General features: G+C 53.9%; 1 protein-coding gene across 1 annotated transcript in view; it reads right to left on the bottom strand.

Annotated features, from left to right (window-relative positions):
• AGO2 (argonaute RISC catalytic component 2) overlaps window positions 1–16,709 on the bottom strand; it is a 55,557-nt gene that overhangs the window by 16,837 nt on the left and 22,011 nt on the right. The window contains exons 7-15 of the mRNA XM_007940531.2: window positions 15,685–15,832; window positions 14,881–15,000; window positions 14,609–14,731; window positions 13,858–13,991; window positions 11,687–11,871; window positions 10,292–10,451; window positions 8,179–8,269; window positions 6,432–6,626; window positions 4,511–4,645 (exon numbers count right to left, since the gene is read on the bottom strand). Of these exons, the coding sequence (XP_007938722.1) occupies window positions 4,511–4,645; window positions 6,432–6,626; window positions 8,179–8,269; window positions 10,292–10,451; window positions 11,687–11,871; window positions 13,858–13,991; window positions 14,609–14,731; window positions 14,881–15,000; window positions 15,685–15,832 (1,291 nt within the window). The remainder of the gene's footprint in view (window positions 1–4,510; window positions 4,646–6,431; window positions 6,627–8,178; window positions 8,270–10,291; window positions 10,452–11,686; window positions 11,872–13,857; window positions 13,992–14,608; window positions 14,732–14,880; window positions 15,001–15,684; window positions 15,833–16,709) is intronic.

The raw sequence follows: 16,709 nt of genomic DNA, 5'->3' as shown, positions 1-16,709 counted from the left end.
AAAAAAAAAAAGACAGGAAAGCAAGAAAAGACCAAGAAGGATGTCAGAAAAGACTCTGAAATGTACCCATGAGTGGAGAGTAGCTAAAGCAAAGGGAAGGAATGACAAGATAAAAGAGCTGAACAAAAGATTTCAAAGAGCAGTTCTAGAAGACAAAGTCAATTACTATAACGAAATGTGCAAAGACCTGGAGTTAGAAAACCAAAAGGGAAGAACACGGTTGGCATTTCTCAAGCTGAAAGAACTGAAGAAAACATTCAAGCCTTAAGTTGCAGTATTGAAAGATTCTATGGGCAAAATATTGAATAATGCAGAAAACATCAAAAGAAGATGGAAGGAATACACAGAGTCATTGTACCAAAAAGAACTGGTCAATGTTCATCCATTTCAGACGGTGGCATATGATCAAGAACCAATGGTAATTGAAGGAAGAAGTCAAAGCTGCACTGAAGGAATTGGCAAAAAACAGGGCTCCAGGAATTGACAGAATACCATTGAGATGTTTCAACAAATGGATGCCCCACTGGAGGCACTTACTTGGCTATGCCAGGAGATTTGGAAGACAGCTACCTGGCCAACTGACTGGAAGATCCACATCTGTACTCATTCCAAAGAAAGGCGATCCCATAGAATGTGGAAACTATCAAACAATATCATTAAAATTACACATAAGTAAAATCTTGCTGAAGATAATTCAAAAATGGTTGCAGCAGTATACTGACAGGGAACGGCCAGAAGTGCAAGCTGGATTCGGAAGAGGACGTGGAACAAGGGATATCATTGCTGATGTCAGATGGATCTTGGCTCAAAGCAAAGAAAACCAGAAAGATGTTGACTATGCAAAAGCATTCGACTGTGTGGATCACAACAAAATATGGGTAACATTGAGAAGAATGGGAATTCCAGAACACTTAATTGTGCTCATGAGGAACCTGTGCATAGACCAGGAGGCTGTCGTTTGAACAGAACAAGGGGATATTACATGGTTTAAAATCAGGAAGGGAGTGTGTGTATCCGTTCACCATACTTAGTTAATCTGTATGCTGAGCAAATAATGCAAGAAGTCAGACTATATGAAGAAGAATGTGGCATCAGGATTGGAGGAAGACTCATTATAAACCTGTGATATGCAAACGACACAACCTCGCCTGCTGAAAGTGAGGATGACTTGAAGCACGTACTGATGAAGATTAAAGACTGCAGTCTGCAGTATGGCTTATACCTCAACAAAGAGAAGGCGAAAATCCTTGCAATTAGACCAATAAGCAGCATTGTGATAAATGGAGAAAAGACTGAAATTGTCAAAGATTTCGTATTACTTCGTTTCACAATCAACACCAATGGGAGCAGCAGTCAAGACATCAGAGGATGTATTGTGCTGGGCAAACCTGCTGCAAAAGACCTCTTTAAAGTGCTGAAGAGCAAAGACGTCTCTTTGAAGAGTAAGGTGTGCCTAACCCAAGCCATGGTGTTTTCAGTTGCCTCATATGCATGTGAAAACTGGACAAGGAATAAGGAAGACCTAAGAAGAGTTGATGCTTTTGAGTTGTGGTGTTGGCAAAGAATACTGAAAGTACCATGGACTGCCAGAAGAATTAACAAATTTGTCCTGGAAAAAAGGAGCTCTGGTGGCATAGTGCCTAAAGCATGTGACCAATCAAATCCACCAGCCACTCCATGGAAGGAAGACTGGACAATCTACTTCCGTGAAGACTGACTGCCTTGGAAACCCAAAGGAGGTCGCTATAAGTGGAATCAACTTGATGGCAATAAGTTTGTTTTGTTTTGTTTTATTTTTTGGCCCTGGAAGAAGCGCAGTCAGAATGCTCTTTGGAAACATTCCTCTCACCTACTTTGGACATGTTACCAGAAGGGACTGTTCTTTGGAGAAGGACAGCATACTTGGTAAAGTGGAGGGACCTCATCGAGATGGACTGACACAGTGGCTGCAATGATGGGCTCAGGTATAGCAAGGATTGTGAGGCTGGCACAGGACCGGGCAGTGTTTTGTTCTGTTGTCCATGGGGTCGCTATAAGTCAAAGCCGACTCAACAGCACTTAACAACAACAACAACAACAACAATCCTTACAGACACAAAGCCCAAACCAGACCCATTGCTGTGGGGTTGATGCTGACACATAGCACCCCTAGAGGACAGAGTAGAACTGCCCCCTAGGGTCTCCCAGGCTGTCATCTTTAGGGAGGGAGACAGACAGGTCCTTTTTCCCAGTGGATGGCTGGTAAGTACATTTGATAGATGTAGCTTATTAATTTCCATTGCTGCACAGAATCCCAACATACAAACACATCGCGATCTATTCTCCTGGGAGTATCCAGCTCAGTATTTTTTAGTTTTTGCTATTAGAAACAAGGCTGCAATTAATGTTCTTCTGCAGGCATGTGAGGTTTCCCAGTGCAGGTCCTGGGGGGGTCACAAACTGCACCCCAAGTTTGTAATGTACATGCCTGTTAAATGTTACCAGTCGAGCACTTAACCACTATACTAGCAGGGTCTACAAATACGTTTCCACTAAGTTTTCAAATTCATTGCCATCATGTTATCAGTCGTCACATGATGATTTAAATAATGTGTACCTTTATGGTAGTCGTGGTTCCCTTCTCATTCCTAAGACACTTTCAATTGTCTTTTTTCCCTACCTTGTTGAGTTCTGCTAGGCTTGTCTATTTTCAAAGAAGTAGGTTTTGAGTTTGTTAATCTGCTCTATCGCATTCTCAGTTTCATTATCTTCTATTCTATTAGTTATATAATGTATAATTGGATATACAGTCGTCCCTCAGTATCCGTGGGGGACTGGATTCCAGGATCCCTGCAGATACGAAAATCTGTAGATGTTCAATTCCCTCATCAGATGACATAGGATCTACATGTAGCCCATGCACATCCTCCTGGACAGGACCTGGCGCCCCTCTTAGCCTCTGCGGGATGGCTGTGGCCACTTCCTGCCTTTTTCAGTTCTCTCTCTCAAGTACCTTCCATCAGCAAAGTTGGACCCTGTGGACAGCGAGGGCTGACCCTGTGTGATGAGGGATTTGTCCATTTCTCCTTAGAATTTCGTCAGTTTTGGCTTCACCTGTTTTGCCTTATATACATATTTTTTGCATTTTCTATTTCAGGCCCTGTTGCTAGGCACAGCCACGCTCAGAGCTGCTGTGTCCTCCTGTTGAAGCTGTCCTGTGATGGTGACATCCTCTTTTCTTACGATCAGCTCGTAACTTCTATGCCGTCTGTCACGGACTTGAGAGGCGCTGCTGTGTTCCTTCACCGGGTCTCCGGGGTGGTGGCAGTATGTGTCCACACAGACCCACAGCCCTCCTTTCTGGGTGATGTCTGATTTCTCAGGCAGCTACTGCCATTTTAAGGACAATGTACCTAGGAATGGCTTTGTGTTTTCATCCCATCAGGAATAAAGAACACATTTTTAACCAGCAGACACCTCGCCTTCTTCAGATGGAGTTCCCAGCCGCTCCAACTACACACTTTGCTTCTCCTCTCTTCCTGGGACACCCGTAAGAGGCATAAGGGGCTTGCCTCGCCGCCTCCTTCCTCGGGCTCCCAGCCCCTCAGAGGCACTGGCTCTCTTCTCTGATCTCCCCCACGTGTGTCTCAGCTTGAATCCATTCCACCCAATTCTTTACGGCCATGCTGCCCACTGGCATCACTTCTTCTCCTTTTGGAGAAATGGCATGTTGTGTCTAGACCTGCCCTACAGGATTTACAAATCAGAACTCTCACCAAGGATGAAACTCCTGCCTTGAGATCATCTTTAAACCCTGAACCAAAAGTACCCCTGAAGTCTTCTGAAAACTGACCAGTGCTTGAGCTTCCCAGTAAAGCATGTCTGCCTTGAGCACAGTGCTCTTTTAAGATCTATCACTATGGGGTCACCTGGCAACAGCACCTGCACTGATTACATGGGGACCGTAGGGGGCAGGGAGTTTGTGTAAACAGGGGAGGAGCACTCAGAAAAGGAAGATGAGCATGGTTGCACAACTCAAAGAATGTCATCATCGTCACTGAACGGTACGTGGAGAAATCACTGAATTGGTGTATGTTCTGTTGTGTGTAAGAACTCTGGATGCAATGTGCTTAAGGCATTTGCTTGCTAACCAGAAGGTCAGTGGTTCAAATACACCAGCTGTTCTGTGGGAGAAAGATGAGGCGGCCTGCTTCCATAAATATTTATAACCTTGGAAATCTTGGGATGGTTCTACTCTATCCTATAGGCTTGCTATGAGTTGGAATTGACTCCATGGCAACGGGTTGCTGTGTGCATCCTCAACAGTAACAACAAAAAGAACTAAACTAAACACAACCTCTTCCCAGGCCGACGGTGACCCTTCTCCCACCTGATGAAGCCCTGCTCAGGCTCCTGGGTTGGTACTTCAGTACCGTGGCCAGCAGCCTCTCTGAGCGGGCCCCTCTGATGACCTGTGCAGTGCCAATGTGGGCCTGGCAGCCCTGGCCATGCCACGGACCCCAGGACTCACCCGCTCATTCTTGTCGGTGCAGAAGAGCCGGGTGTGGTGTCTCTTCTGGACAACAATGAAAGTAATGCCTGGTTGGTAGTCTTTCTCCAGCTTGATACACGCCTCCCGGATGGCCAGCAATTCGTGGTGGAGAACCTGCAAAGGAAGAAGGCAGAAAAGACCGATCTGAGAAGTGCTGTATTTTAGGGAGAGGAGTCCTGGTGGTGCAGTAGTTAGGCAGCTGGCTGCTAACTGAAAGGTCAGTGGTTCGAAGCCACCTGTCACTCTCAGGGAGAAAGACAAGGCAGTCAGCTTCTGTAAATATCACAGCCTCAGAAACTGTGGGGCCAGTTCTCCTGTGTCCTATGGTGTTGCTGCAAGTCAGAGTCGACTTGAGGGCGACGGGTTGGTTTTGGGTTATATTTTTAGGATGTTGGCTACCTCAAAGTTGGGTAACCTTCTATCTGGTACAGTGCTGCTACTGCTGTCATGAGGGGTCATCAAGCCAATTCTGACTCACAGTGACCCCATGCGACAGAGCAGGGGCTTCCTACGCCATGATCTTTACAGGAGCAGGTGGCCAGGTCTTTCTCCCACGGAGCCACTAGGTGGGTTCAAACCTCCAACCTTCGGTTAGCAGCCATTGACCACCAGGGCTCCTTGCTACCTTAAATTCCTCAGCAACACATGCCATCTAACGAACACATGTGGTCAAGTCTCCTGTTTCCAGACCTTGCCTTTCTGAGCCTGTCTCTTCATCCATTTAGCCTCTCTCCTAAGGCCTCTCACTCGGGGTCAGGGTGGACATGTCTCCATGGCACAGCAGCTCCCAGCCAGGGCTCTGTGATCCTGACAGCTCATAACAGCCATGTTTCATGGTTATATGGTCCAAACTGGAAAACACACGGAACTGCGCAGCACAATAGCTAGGATGTTCTAAGTGCTCAATGAATGCCACCTCTGTACACAGTAGCCATGGGGCACTGCAGGAGACACAATGGACCATGCCAACTCAGTGGGGAGCTACAGGAGATGGGGGGACCACTCCAACTCAGTGGGGAGCTACAGGAGACACAGGGGACCACATCAACTCAATGGGGAACTACAGGAGACGGGGGGACCATGTCAAGTTAGTGGGACACTGAAGGAGACACGTAATTCTATAGCAACTCAACAGCCATGTGTTGAGCCTGTTTTCTGTCCTTGAGAGGAGGAAGAGGATCAAGTTGAAAGAAACACTGAGTCAAGACCTGAAGCTTTGTTCAAACACTAGCTCCAGCGCTAGGCAGCTGTGTGGCTTTGAGAAAACCACGTAACCTCTCCGATTCCTGTCTTTTCACTTTGAGCAGGGGACTCTCCTCCCTTGCAGAGCACTTGGCACATAAGTGCCAGGCACAGTGGACACAAAGGAGGACAGCGTGACCTTCTCACTGTCTGTCTGTCTTCATCAGTGAAACAACACATCCCAGTGTGAAAACGGCTAGACAGAGACCACAAGCCAGAGATGTTCCCTGACTGTCCTAATTAAATACAGCATTATGATGTCTTAACAATGTGTCTAAATCAAATATTGTGTTACAAGGTTTTAACAATGTGTCTAATTAAATACTGTGTTACAATGTGTCCAGGGCTCTGCACTGTGGCCATTCTCTAGGGCACTCAGCACATTCACAGGCAGAAGCTGAGACAAAGGCACAGCCCGCCCCTCTCAGCAGGGACGACCATGCTACAGGGTCAGAGGGCAGGGGCGCCAAAGAACCAGGAGATCTAGACGGTTTGGCACAAGAGGCACGTCCGAGACAGGCGGGTACTGGGGGGCTCTGGACCCGAGGGGAGGTGGGCGGAAGGCAAACTGCCCCACTTGCTTGTGAGCTGCCCGCAGGCATCCAGGTGAGTGGCAGAGGCCGAGGCCGGGGACAGGGAGAGCTGCAGGGTGGCGCACCTGCTGGAACTGGCCCTCGGAGACGCCGTCACGGTAGAAGATGATGCGGGTCGGCTTGAAGCGCGTGGACTTGTAGAACTGGATGAGCAGCTCGCGCACCATGGCGGCCAGGTCCTGGATGATCTCCTGCCGGTGCTGCTGCACGCGGACGGTGGCGCAGTAGCGGTTGGGGTGGGCGTCCATGCTGCCCACGACCTGGGGAGCGCGGCAGGGTCGTCACAGGCCTGATAGTCCTCCCCCAGGGGGAGCCAGAGGTAGGGGGTATCTCCACAATGTGGGCCTCACCATGGCAACCTCACAGTGGCTTGTTGCCTCGGAACTCCCCCGCTTTACACTGTGTGTGTATGGAAGTAGCACTCACAAATACACACCAAAGAATAAACAGCTCACCAGGTGCGTGATGAAAGCAATTATTCAGAACCTGCGAGCAACTGTCTACGGCTCAGCCTCGTCAATCCAAAGAAAACCCACGGGTGAGTTTCCCTAGGGTTTGTTTCTAAGGCTAACTGCTTTCCCAGAACAGTTACTGTATGTCACACACGTACCCCAAACACACAACAGCCACAGACACTGCTCCTGGCAGCCCCCACAGGTATAGCCTTGCCCTGGAGACCCTGGCTCCCTCTTGCTGCCTCAGCCACAGACCCCGCCATCTCCTGCCCACCCCAATTCAGAGGGACCCTTGGCTCTCTGCAGCCAGTCAAAACTCCCATCCAGCCTGGTGCACGGCTCACTTTGGCCCTTTAAAGACAGTCCCCTCCAGAGGTACTCAGTGGATGCTGAGCAGGGGAGCTGACGCTCCACTTTCTAGGGACGTGGGAGGAGCCAGAGTCAAAGAACCCATGGTGCCACGTGTGGAGCTACAAGGCTGATACACCTGCATTTTGATAAAACTCACACAATTAAAATGAGGAAGGGCACTGAGTTTTAAGCCCGTTTGCTCTTCGTAAAATAAGATACAGCTAACGACAACAGCTTCGTGTAGGAGACTGAACAGGGCGTGTAGAGAGAGGGGAGGCCACCAGCGCTGACTGGTCTGTAGTCACAGCACAGCAGAGCACAAGACACGGCCCAATGGCAGGCACACAGCTGACCACGGCCGCTGCTCAGTGACCACCAGAGCTGCAGGCCAGGCCCCGGCACGGCGAGAGCCACCTCCCAGAGGGCCTGTCAGCTGACACAGCGGGCTGGATGCAGGGCGGGGCTTTGGCAGAGAGGACCCCCAGCTGGGCAGCTTCCGAGGACATGCCTCGCGCCATTCTTCACACATCTGTTTTTTTTTTTTCCTTTAGGGTTTTCTTTTTATTTTGCTGTTGTTGAGAATATCTGGGCCAATCCCACTGTTTCTACACGTACCATTTCTACATGTAATCACGTACACAGATGACCGCTTTCGAGTACACCACCACACACACCCTCCTTTCCTCACTGCCCCCCGGCCTTCCTGTCTAATCCCGAGTTGCTGTTGTCAGTCTGATCCCACACTGACAGCTCTTAAAAAAACACGGTGCTCAAGGCAGACACTTTAGTGGCGAAGCCGAACTGCCCAAACACCTAATTCCCACGCACCCTTGATCTCACCAACTGCAGTGTGGTAAACCCCAAGCTTCCTGGGAAGAAACCTGGCCAGAAGGGTGGGCAGTGCCAGCACCCACACTGCCCAGGACCATGCCCTGGCCCTGCCCACCCCTAGGCCACGAGCCCCACTCGCATCTCGAAGGGTCCCAGAGGAGGGCGGCACACTCACAGCAGCAATCGAAGGCTTCTTGCCATCCCCAGCAGGTGGGTGGGTGACATCAGCCCCCAGGAAGATGACAGGCTGCTGGAACACAGGAGGCCTGTGGGGGTGGCAGGGGAGCCAGCGTGTCAGAGGCTCAGGCCCATGCCACGGCTGGACGTCGACACGGGTAAACTCCAGTGCCGCTGCTTTTTGGCACAGTAAGGCTTTAGGAGGTGCCCAGGGGGTAAAGCTGATTAATAAGACTGACTGCTAACCCAAAGGCTGGGGGTTCAAGTCTAGCCGGAGAGGCCTTAGACAAAAGGCCTGGCAATCTACTTCCAAAGAGACAGCCACTGAAAACCCTGCAGAGCCCAGCTCTACTCTGATGTGTCTGCGGGCGTGGTGTGTCAGAGCAGACTCCATAGCAACTGTCCGTTAAGGATGTTGTGTTTGTTTATCGAGCGGGTCCCTTCTCATTTCAGGACACACTCGGAAACACAGACCAAGTGATACCTGGCCTACAACAGGCTTCGGAATAGTCCGGTGGCGGGGAGGGTCATATATTCACCACAGGTCTGGCCAGGCGCTGACGATGACGGGGACTGGGGCTCGGGGGTGTGGGGGGCACCATTCTAGACCCCTACCTTTTTGCTCCAGACACTCCTGCCACTGACTGATACCCCTCCCCTCACTGTGACAATCAAAGATGTCTCCAGACGTCAGCAGATGTTCCTGGAGGGGCTAGGCCACCCCAGCTGGGCACTGCTGCCTGGCCCACCATTTCCTTCCTCGCCTTTTAAGTGACTACCAGTGGCCCCTGCTTTGGAGGACATGGCACGGGCGTGGGGCCGAGGACCGGCCTGCAGCTTGCCAGGCCTCCCTTACACCCTCTGGAAATGGGACATTGAAAGCCCTGGGGTTGTTCTGGGGACAGATAAGTAAACACAAGCCAACGATTCCACAGTGCCTGGTATGCTGGAAACGCTAAGGCTGCTGACAGCATCACCACCATGATGGCTGTCCTTCCCGACCGTGAGCAGGTCCCCCCTCTGTAGCTGAGCCCCATGAGCCACACCGGGAGGTCATGCCCAACGCTCAGGCTTGGGCCAAGAATGCCTGAATCCAGGGATCCCTGCCATGACACCCTGTCCCATGGCCCCAGCTCCTTGTCCTACAGCTGAGGGTATGGGTGTTCCTACTGGAAGACCTGGCTTCCTGTAACTGCTGCCACTGGCTGGTTCCAGTTCCACCCCGTGGTGCTGGGGAAATGTGGCTCTTCTTCTCTGACTATCCCAGGGGCAAACTGAAGGCACCACACACCGGGCACGGGCGGGAGGAGGCTCTGCAGCCGGGGCATCTGTTTCTGAGAAGCCAGTGCCTCAGCCAAGCCACACCGAGGAGCCGACCCGAGGGCAGGGAAGCTCACGCCTGCCCTGGTTTAGGTACCAAACTCCCTTGTGCCCGCCTCACCATTGATGGCTGGGCAGACAGGCTGAGGCGAAGGGACCTGCCCTGATGGGAAGACTCCCTCCACGCTCCTGCTCCCCATGGCCTCTCCAGTGGCTCAAACCAACAACCTCGGAGCCGGCTTGATTCTCATTCACACCCTCAGTCCCATCTGACCCCCCAGCTCTGCCTTCCAACCACCCAGACTCCAGGCCCCACCCTGTCCTGCTCCCACCCAGTCAGGCCACCAGCACCTCCCCCATGGGAGGCACAGAGCATCCTGCGCCCACCCTGTCCCCACTGTAGCCTCAGAGCATATGTGACCCTCCAGCGAGCGGCCCCTCCCCAAGCAGAGGGAGGAGCCCCATCCCTCCAGCCGCCCACAGGCCCTACACAGGCTGGCCTTGACCTCTCTGCACTCACTCCCCAGTGCTCTGGGGACACCTCCCACACCCCTGCAGCAGGCTCCCTTTGTAGGAAGCTTGCATGGCTGGGCCCTCTACCATCTGTGCCCATCTCTGCCCTGGCACCTGGCCATGTGTCAACTGCCTACAGATGCCCCGGGTCCCCTACTCATCACAAGCAGCCAGCACCTGCCTTACTCTTTATCTGCAGTGTCCCGGACAGTACCCAGCAGAGGCGAGCGTGCCCCCCGGCGCCCGGGGGGACCGATCGCACAGCAGGCCCGCCTCACCTGCCCTGCGGGAGCAGGATGTTGTTCACGCCGCCCAACTTGACGTTGATCTTCAGGCAGAGGTTCGACAGCGTCTGCGGCGTGGTCCTCTGCACGTTCTTCATCTGCACACACTGCGTGGCCATCCCCAGCACCGTGTCGCCCACCCGCTTCACTTCAGCTGCACAGGGTACATACGCTCAGCCCTGGGCTGGCACCCTCTCCCCGCTCCTTCACAGCACGCTGTCGCCAGCCCCGTGCCCACAGAACAGAGAGGTGCCCAGACGCGTGACCGTGGTGGCTTCACTGAGTCCTCCTTCTGCCTGACCCAACCTAGAACCAGAGGCTACGAAAGAGAGCTATTTGGCAAGAGGGGGCATTGGGGCATCTGGGTCCGAGGCCCACCATGGCTAAGTCCCCTGCACCCCACCCCACTGTGTGAGGGAACTGGCGGGGACACGGCATCCCTCCAATTGATGCATGAAGGCCGTTTAGCTGGCTAATCCCAGGCAGAGGGCCCAGTGGGCAGAGCCTGGTTTGTCCAGGGCTTGGCCCTCCTTAGTTGGGAATGACACCTACTATCACAAGACTCAGGGGCAAGCAAATGTGTGAGTAGTTGAAAAGAAAAGTCCTGCTCCCTTGGGGTCCTTGCCAAACGCAAGTCTGACATCAAGGAGCTGCCTAGGCTCACATCCTCTCCTCAGGTCCTTTCATGAAGCTACTGGTGAGTCAGGCCCGGCAGCCCTCTGGACACAGGGTGAGTGGCAGGCACATGGACAGGATGGACATGCCGATGGGCACTTTCTAGTTCTGTTCTTTTCTCTGGAGGTGTGACTTGGGGGGCGGACGCCTCTACGCAGGCATGAAGGAACCCGCCCCAGGACGCAGGCAGAGTCTCACTGCTGCCCTCACCCTCTGGCACCTGTGCAATACGGGGCTCCACCCACACCCCTGCAAAGGAAGCACTGGGCTCTCTGAGCTTTGCCCAGGGCTCAGATAGCACACACCCCACATTACACCGCATCTATGGGCCCCCCAGCTGTCCTGTGGCTTTCCAAAAGCAGGACGTGCCTTATTAGTGCCGTGTCCTCCAGGGTCCAGAAAGCATCACAGGGCCCGACAAGCTTGAGCTGAGTAAATGGACCCCTAAGGCCTAAAGGTCTTCAGTGACCTTCTGGAGAGTCCTGAGGCGGCCTCGGAGACAACAAATGCAGGGTGAACCTTGGGCTAGAGTGGACAATGGCACCTCCCGGAGCACCCAAATGCATGAACAAATGTCCCCCATCTAGGCAGCACCAGGGCCGGGTGTCCCTAAGCATCAACTTGGCAGTGGACACACATCGAGCCTTCCTCGGGATGGCAAGGGCATAAAAGGCACCCCCACACACATAGCCAGTAGAATTGCCACACGCCTACCATAGACAGGAGTCTTGCCAGGCAGGATGACCACCACCAGCTGCAGGCCAGCATACGTGTTCTTCAGGTGCCGGAACATGGGCTCCACGCTATCAGCACCCTGGGCGTACTTGCAGAAGCACGGCTGGCCCTGGATTGGCATGCCGGCGTCTCTTGAGATCTTTCTGAGCTGCTCCGTGAAGGACCTGCAGGAGAAGGGCCATTCCAGAAAAAGACACGCAGCTGCAGGCCAGCCAGGGGTAAAGGGCACTGCTACCCAACTACCAAGACCCAAACGTTCTTGACCGAGGACGGAACCTGCCTCTGAGTCCTGGCCAGAACCCACAACAGCATCTCCTAAAATGTGTCAGCTCACGGTGGTCAAACACCTGCTAATGACACCTGCAGGCAGAGGGTTAGGGTCTGAACTCACCACGGAAGGAAAGCCTGGCAATGTTCTGTAAAGATTACAGCCAAGGGAACACTATGGGCAGCTCTACTTTGTTCATGGGGTTGCCACGAGTCGGAATTACTCAACAGCAAGGGGTATTTTTTTATTTTGTTTTGTTTATACCTGTAAGTCACTGTTTGTCACCAGAAAACAAGACTGAATCAACTCCATGTTGCCGTGCCGGCAGCCAACGCTTGTGGCGTGCCACGGTTGTGGAGACACTGTCCTTTTAAAGTGCCTCCCCGAGCAGCTGTCACCCTCAGGAGGGCCTGACTTCGAAATGAAGTCAAACCCCACACTGTGGGAAGGACACGCCCAGCAGCCCTGGGCACACGAGTGCCAGGCATTTTCAGTGTGACTCAAATTGCACGCTAACTCCCCTTCGGGGTATCTCTCCAGTTACCCCAGCGTTTGCGAGGTGGATTTCGATGACATAATCATGGGAGAGAACCACAGCTAGAGTGACACAGGCAGCCAGGCCAACTGGTCTTTTGAAGTTACCACGAGGGAGGAGAGAGGGATCAACAGCTTCTATTTTAAGCTGAAAGATGAACACAGTGTTGCCTTCTATAATAAGGTAAAGAAACTCAGGCTGGACCTAGCCAGTAAGTGGCCAAGTACACGCATTAGGGCAGTCCAAGAAACATGTGCATCTGTGTTTAAAGTGTTACAACAATTTGCCTCAGGACTACTGAGCTCCGAGCTACCTGACAGAGCCAAGGACAGGAACGGGGGCAGGAGACACCAAGCACTCAGACTTGACCTATGCGGTGGGATCCCAAGGGCCCCTGGACTCCTGGCCGGCAAGGCCAGCACATCCTACACTGTGCACAAGGAAGACATCTGCTCTCGCAGACCGACAAATTCTGCCCGCCCCGGCTCGTCCCCACCACACTCTCCCCATGCCAGCCCCATCCACAGGTGGCCCAGCTTGGCCCCCACTCCCCCCGAGACAGGCTGGAGCAGGTTCGCTTCCCTTTCAGGTGTGTTCGGCACAAAAGCATCAATGACAGTGCCACGTGTTTATGGCGCTGCTTCAAGGCGCCCAGCATCTGCGTCTGGGTCTGGTTGATCCCACAGTTCCCTCTCCGGCCGTGCCGACCTACGACCTTCAGGCCAACTCCCAAGGGGCCTCAGCATTCCCTGGAGTAAGCAGCCCCCCTGTGCCACTCAGGCTTCCTGGTGGGTGCTGGTCGTATGTGGCCGAGAACAGGGGGACCCAAGCTCCTCTCCCATCTCCCCGCCACACTCAGCAGTTCTCACCTGCTCCTCCTGCCTGGGCGGCCAACAGCCCCAGCCTCCCGTCTCCATCGACCACCCCTCCCCCATTCTGCCTTCATTTCCTCCTTCTCACTGAATTTACAGAAGTATGAAGCTGAAGTGTTTCTAAAAGTAATTTTAGCTCATTGACTCCCACTTTCTCCTGTGCTTCCTCATTTTCGGGCTTGTCCTCAGCCCCGGCCTCACTCGTCTGTTGCTGTCTGTTGCCTTTGCCGTTTGCCATACAGGCAATTCTGACTCACAGCACATAACCTCCACCAGTTCTCCACGCTCACCCCAGCTGCAGGTCCCAGAGGCAGGAGCAGTGTTTTGCTGCCAGGTGGCCCTCATTCGCTAGCCCGCCCACTGAGCTGAGTGCCCGCTGATGGAGGAAGGCTAGCAACCCTGCCACCACAGTGAGCCGCTGAGTGGCCACTGCCCTACCCGCCCGGCCCCGGGGCTCTGGACACCGCTTGCTTACTTCAGGTGCACTTCGGTGCACTGGCGCTGGGGGGCAAAGCAGGCGATGGCCCACACCTTGATTTCGATGCCCGTGTGAAACTGCTTGTTCCGCATGTCCCAGACGCCCTGGACGGGGGTGGCAATCGCTTTGTTCTGCAAGTGGCAAGAAGTGTGGGGTCAGGACAAAACTTGAGACGTATTTCTCTGAGCTTGGATTTTGTCACCGTCCTTATCACGGTCAGTCCCCTTGACCAGACGGTGACTCCCTGGGGCAAGGACTAAACCTTTGTGCTGTCTGTCCTGTCACTGCCACGCCTAGAACCACTGGCATGCCACAGGTGCTTGGGGGGCTGATGGGCAGATGATGGGTGGGCGGAAGGCAGGTGGGATAGATGGATGGACAGTGAATGTGATGGACAGAGGACAGACAGATGGTGAAAGACAGAAAAACAGCCCCAGCTTCTGGTAAACAATTCTGTACTAGTGGAGGACCTGCCATACACAGAAAGATGCTTCTGAACTTCAGTGAGGGAAAAAATAACATCCGTTGAAAAGATTAAGAATACTCAAAAAACTCTTAAAAGGGATAAAGGAAGTCCAGTCCTTTATGTGGTCCTGTAACTGTTACAGGTTAAGACCAACAAGCGAGAAGCTGGCCTTCACCTCGGGGGAAGATTCAGCGCCTGAAGTAGGGCAGATGCTGGAGTACACCCCCCCCCCCCTCCGCAGCACCGCCCTGCCCCTGCCCTGCCCCGCCCCTACATACGTACCCTGCCCCCGTAGAGAATGGAAGGCGGCTGGAGGACCCGCCCAGTCACATCTGTCATTTCATCTTTGACCATGATCCCAAACTCACGAACATATGGATCTGTGTTGAAACTTGCACTTCGCATCTTGAAGGGAGGGAAAAAAGATAAGGAGTCAGAGACAGTCTTTGCTCTTTCTAGAAGCCTCTGTGGGTCCAACAGCAGCAATGGCTTCCTGCCGCAGGGCCCCCTGGGCAGACCCCAGGGGCAGCCCCTCCCCAGGGCCGCCCGCTCACCAATTTGCTAATCTCTTCTTGCCGATCGGGCGCGGATCGGGCAGTTGCTCTGATCATGGTCGAGGTTTGATTGTCGGTGAGTTTCTTTATACATCTCTGCCCTGCCACTATGTTACAGACCTGCAGAGGGACCACAGACGCGTCACCGGTGTCTGAGGTGAGACGCTCTAAATTCAGTGGTGGCGGTCAGCCCTGAAAGCTACCAGGAGTGTCAGGCTGGGGGAGCAGCTCAAAGCCACAGAGGAGAAGCAAACCCAGACCAGCACATGCAGGAGAATTGCGGGCCACAGGGTGGCGTGGCCTCGGGACCACTGGACTCTCTCTAGACCCCAGTGGGTGTGAGCAGGGATGTGCCTGCCTCCTGAACTACATGCCGGAGAAACCACGGCTGAGACAGAACATAAAACACGGGAAGCATCAACACGTGTTTCTTCTCCCAGGGTTTGCTCTTCTTGGAGGCCAAGGCCTTCCCCACAGCAGCCCTGAAGCAAGGGGACAGTGGGGGGAGTGGAGGGCGGCACAGGCCGGGGACGGAGGGTGGGAAGCATGGGGGAGGGGCGGCAAGCAGGAAGGGCGGTGCGGAGGAAGGGGTGGCGGTGTGGGCGGGCTCCTGAGCCCCCCTCCCTGCCAGGACCCGCTGGGATCATCCCACGTTACCTCCTTTCACCCTTACAGACTTCCTACCAGAGTTACCATTTTATTCATGGGGAAACTGAGGCTACTTCGCCTACATCCCACAGCAGCAGAGACAGCAGGGTCCCAGCTTTCCACCTGCCCCAGCCTGGCCCATGGGCGGTCACTTGCCTCCAGGGGAAGGTAGGTGTGTTTCTGCTCCTGTCCGACTTGTAAACACGGGAGGTGAGGGTACCGCAGCACCAGCTTGTGCCTGTCCTTGAAGTACTGGGCCACCGTGCACTCCACGGTCTGCCCACTCTCCTGCTGCAGCGGGAACCTGGGGGCAGAGGGGTTGGGCTGAGGGCTTCCGGGAACCAACACACACGTTTGCCCTTGAGGGCTGAGCGGGGGAGAAGAGGCAGGGGGCTGGGGCCGCCCACACTCAAAGCCAAACCCTTTCCTGTCCTCGGCTTCTCTGGAGTATCTCCAGGTCTCCAGCCTTGACCTGTCTCTGGAGTTGGGAAGTGAGAACTATTTCCACGCACATAATGCGAAGTGTAAACGGCACATTGTGTCTCCGATGTGTGGGAAAGTTTCGAGACAAGTGGAGACCAGTGCGGCCTTTGCCAGCAGACCCTGACGGCCCAGCCAGGAGTAAGAGAACATTCTGCCTCAGCCCTGGCTCCACAGGAGTAGGTGAGGGGTAGGAGGACTGCTCGAGGAGGCTCTAAGGCCGGGTGGGGACAAGACTGGCAAGCCAGGAGCTCCGTGTGAGCTGAGAGCAGGACAGGGCCACTACCTCCCAGCTTCCTCTGCCCCACCCCTCTGTGTGACCCAGGCCCCAAGGGCCCCAGCCATCTTGGCCCCCCAGTGCCCACAGACAAAAGAAGCCAAAGAAAAGAAGCTATGAGGGGCTTTGGGGGGCTCGGGGTTAGGAGGCGGCAAGTCCATCCCTCCCACACATGGAGCACAGACACCTCTATGAAACCTTGAAGCCAGGCAGGTCCCACATGGATGTGGAGACCAGAGCACTTTCTTACTAATGACGACGAAACACGACCAGGGAAGGTGGGCGCCAGAGCTCGGCTGGGCCCGCGCCAGCCCTGGCTCAGCACTGATGAGTGGCAAAGAAAAGGGGCTTGGTGCACACAAACGCCAAGGAAGGAGAAAGCAGGGACTCCACCCCACACAGGGGCACCTCACTGTGGTTTATC

Source organism: Orycteropus afer, unplaced genomic scaffold, assembly GCF_000298275.1.
Source record: "Orycteropus afer afer isolate SDZICR_OR568_19922 unplaced genomic scaffold, OryAfe1.0 scaffold00069, whole genome shotgun sequence".
NCBI classification, from domain to species: Eukaryota; Metazoa; Chordata; class Mammalia; order Tubulidentata; family Orycteropodidae; genus Orycteropus; species Orycteropus afer.
The sequence above is the reverse complement of the archived record's forward strand: the minus strand, read 5'-3'. Positions and strand labels throughout refer to the sequence as shown.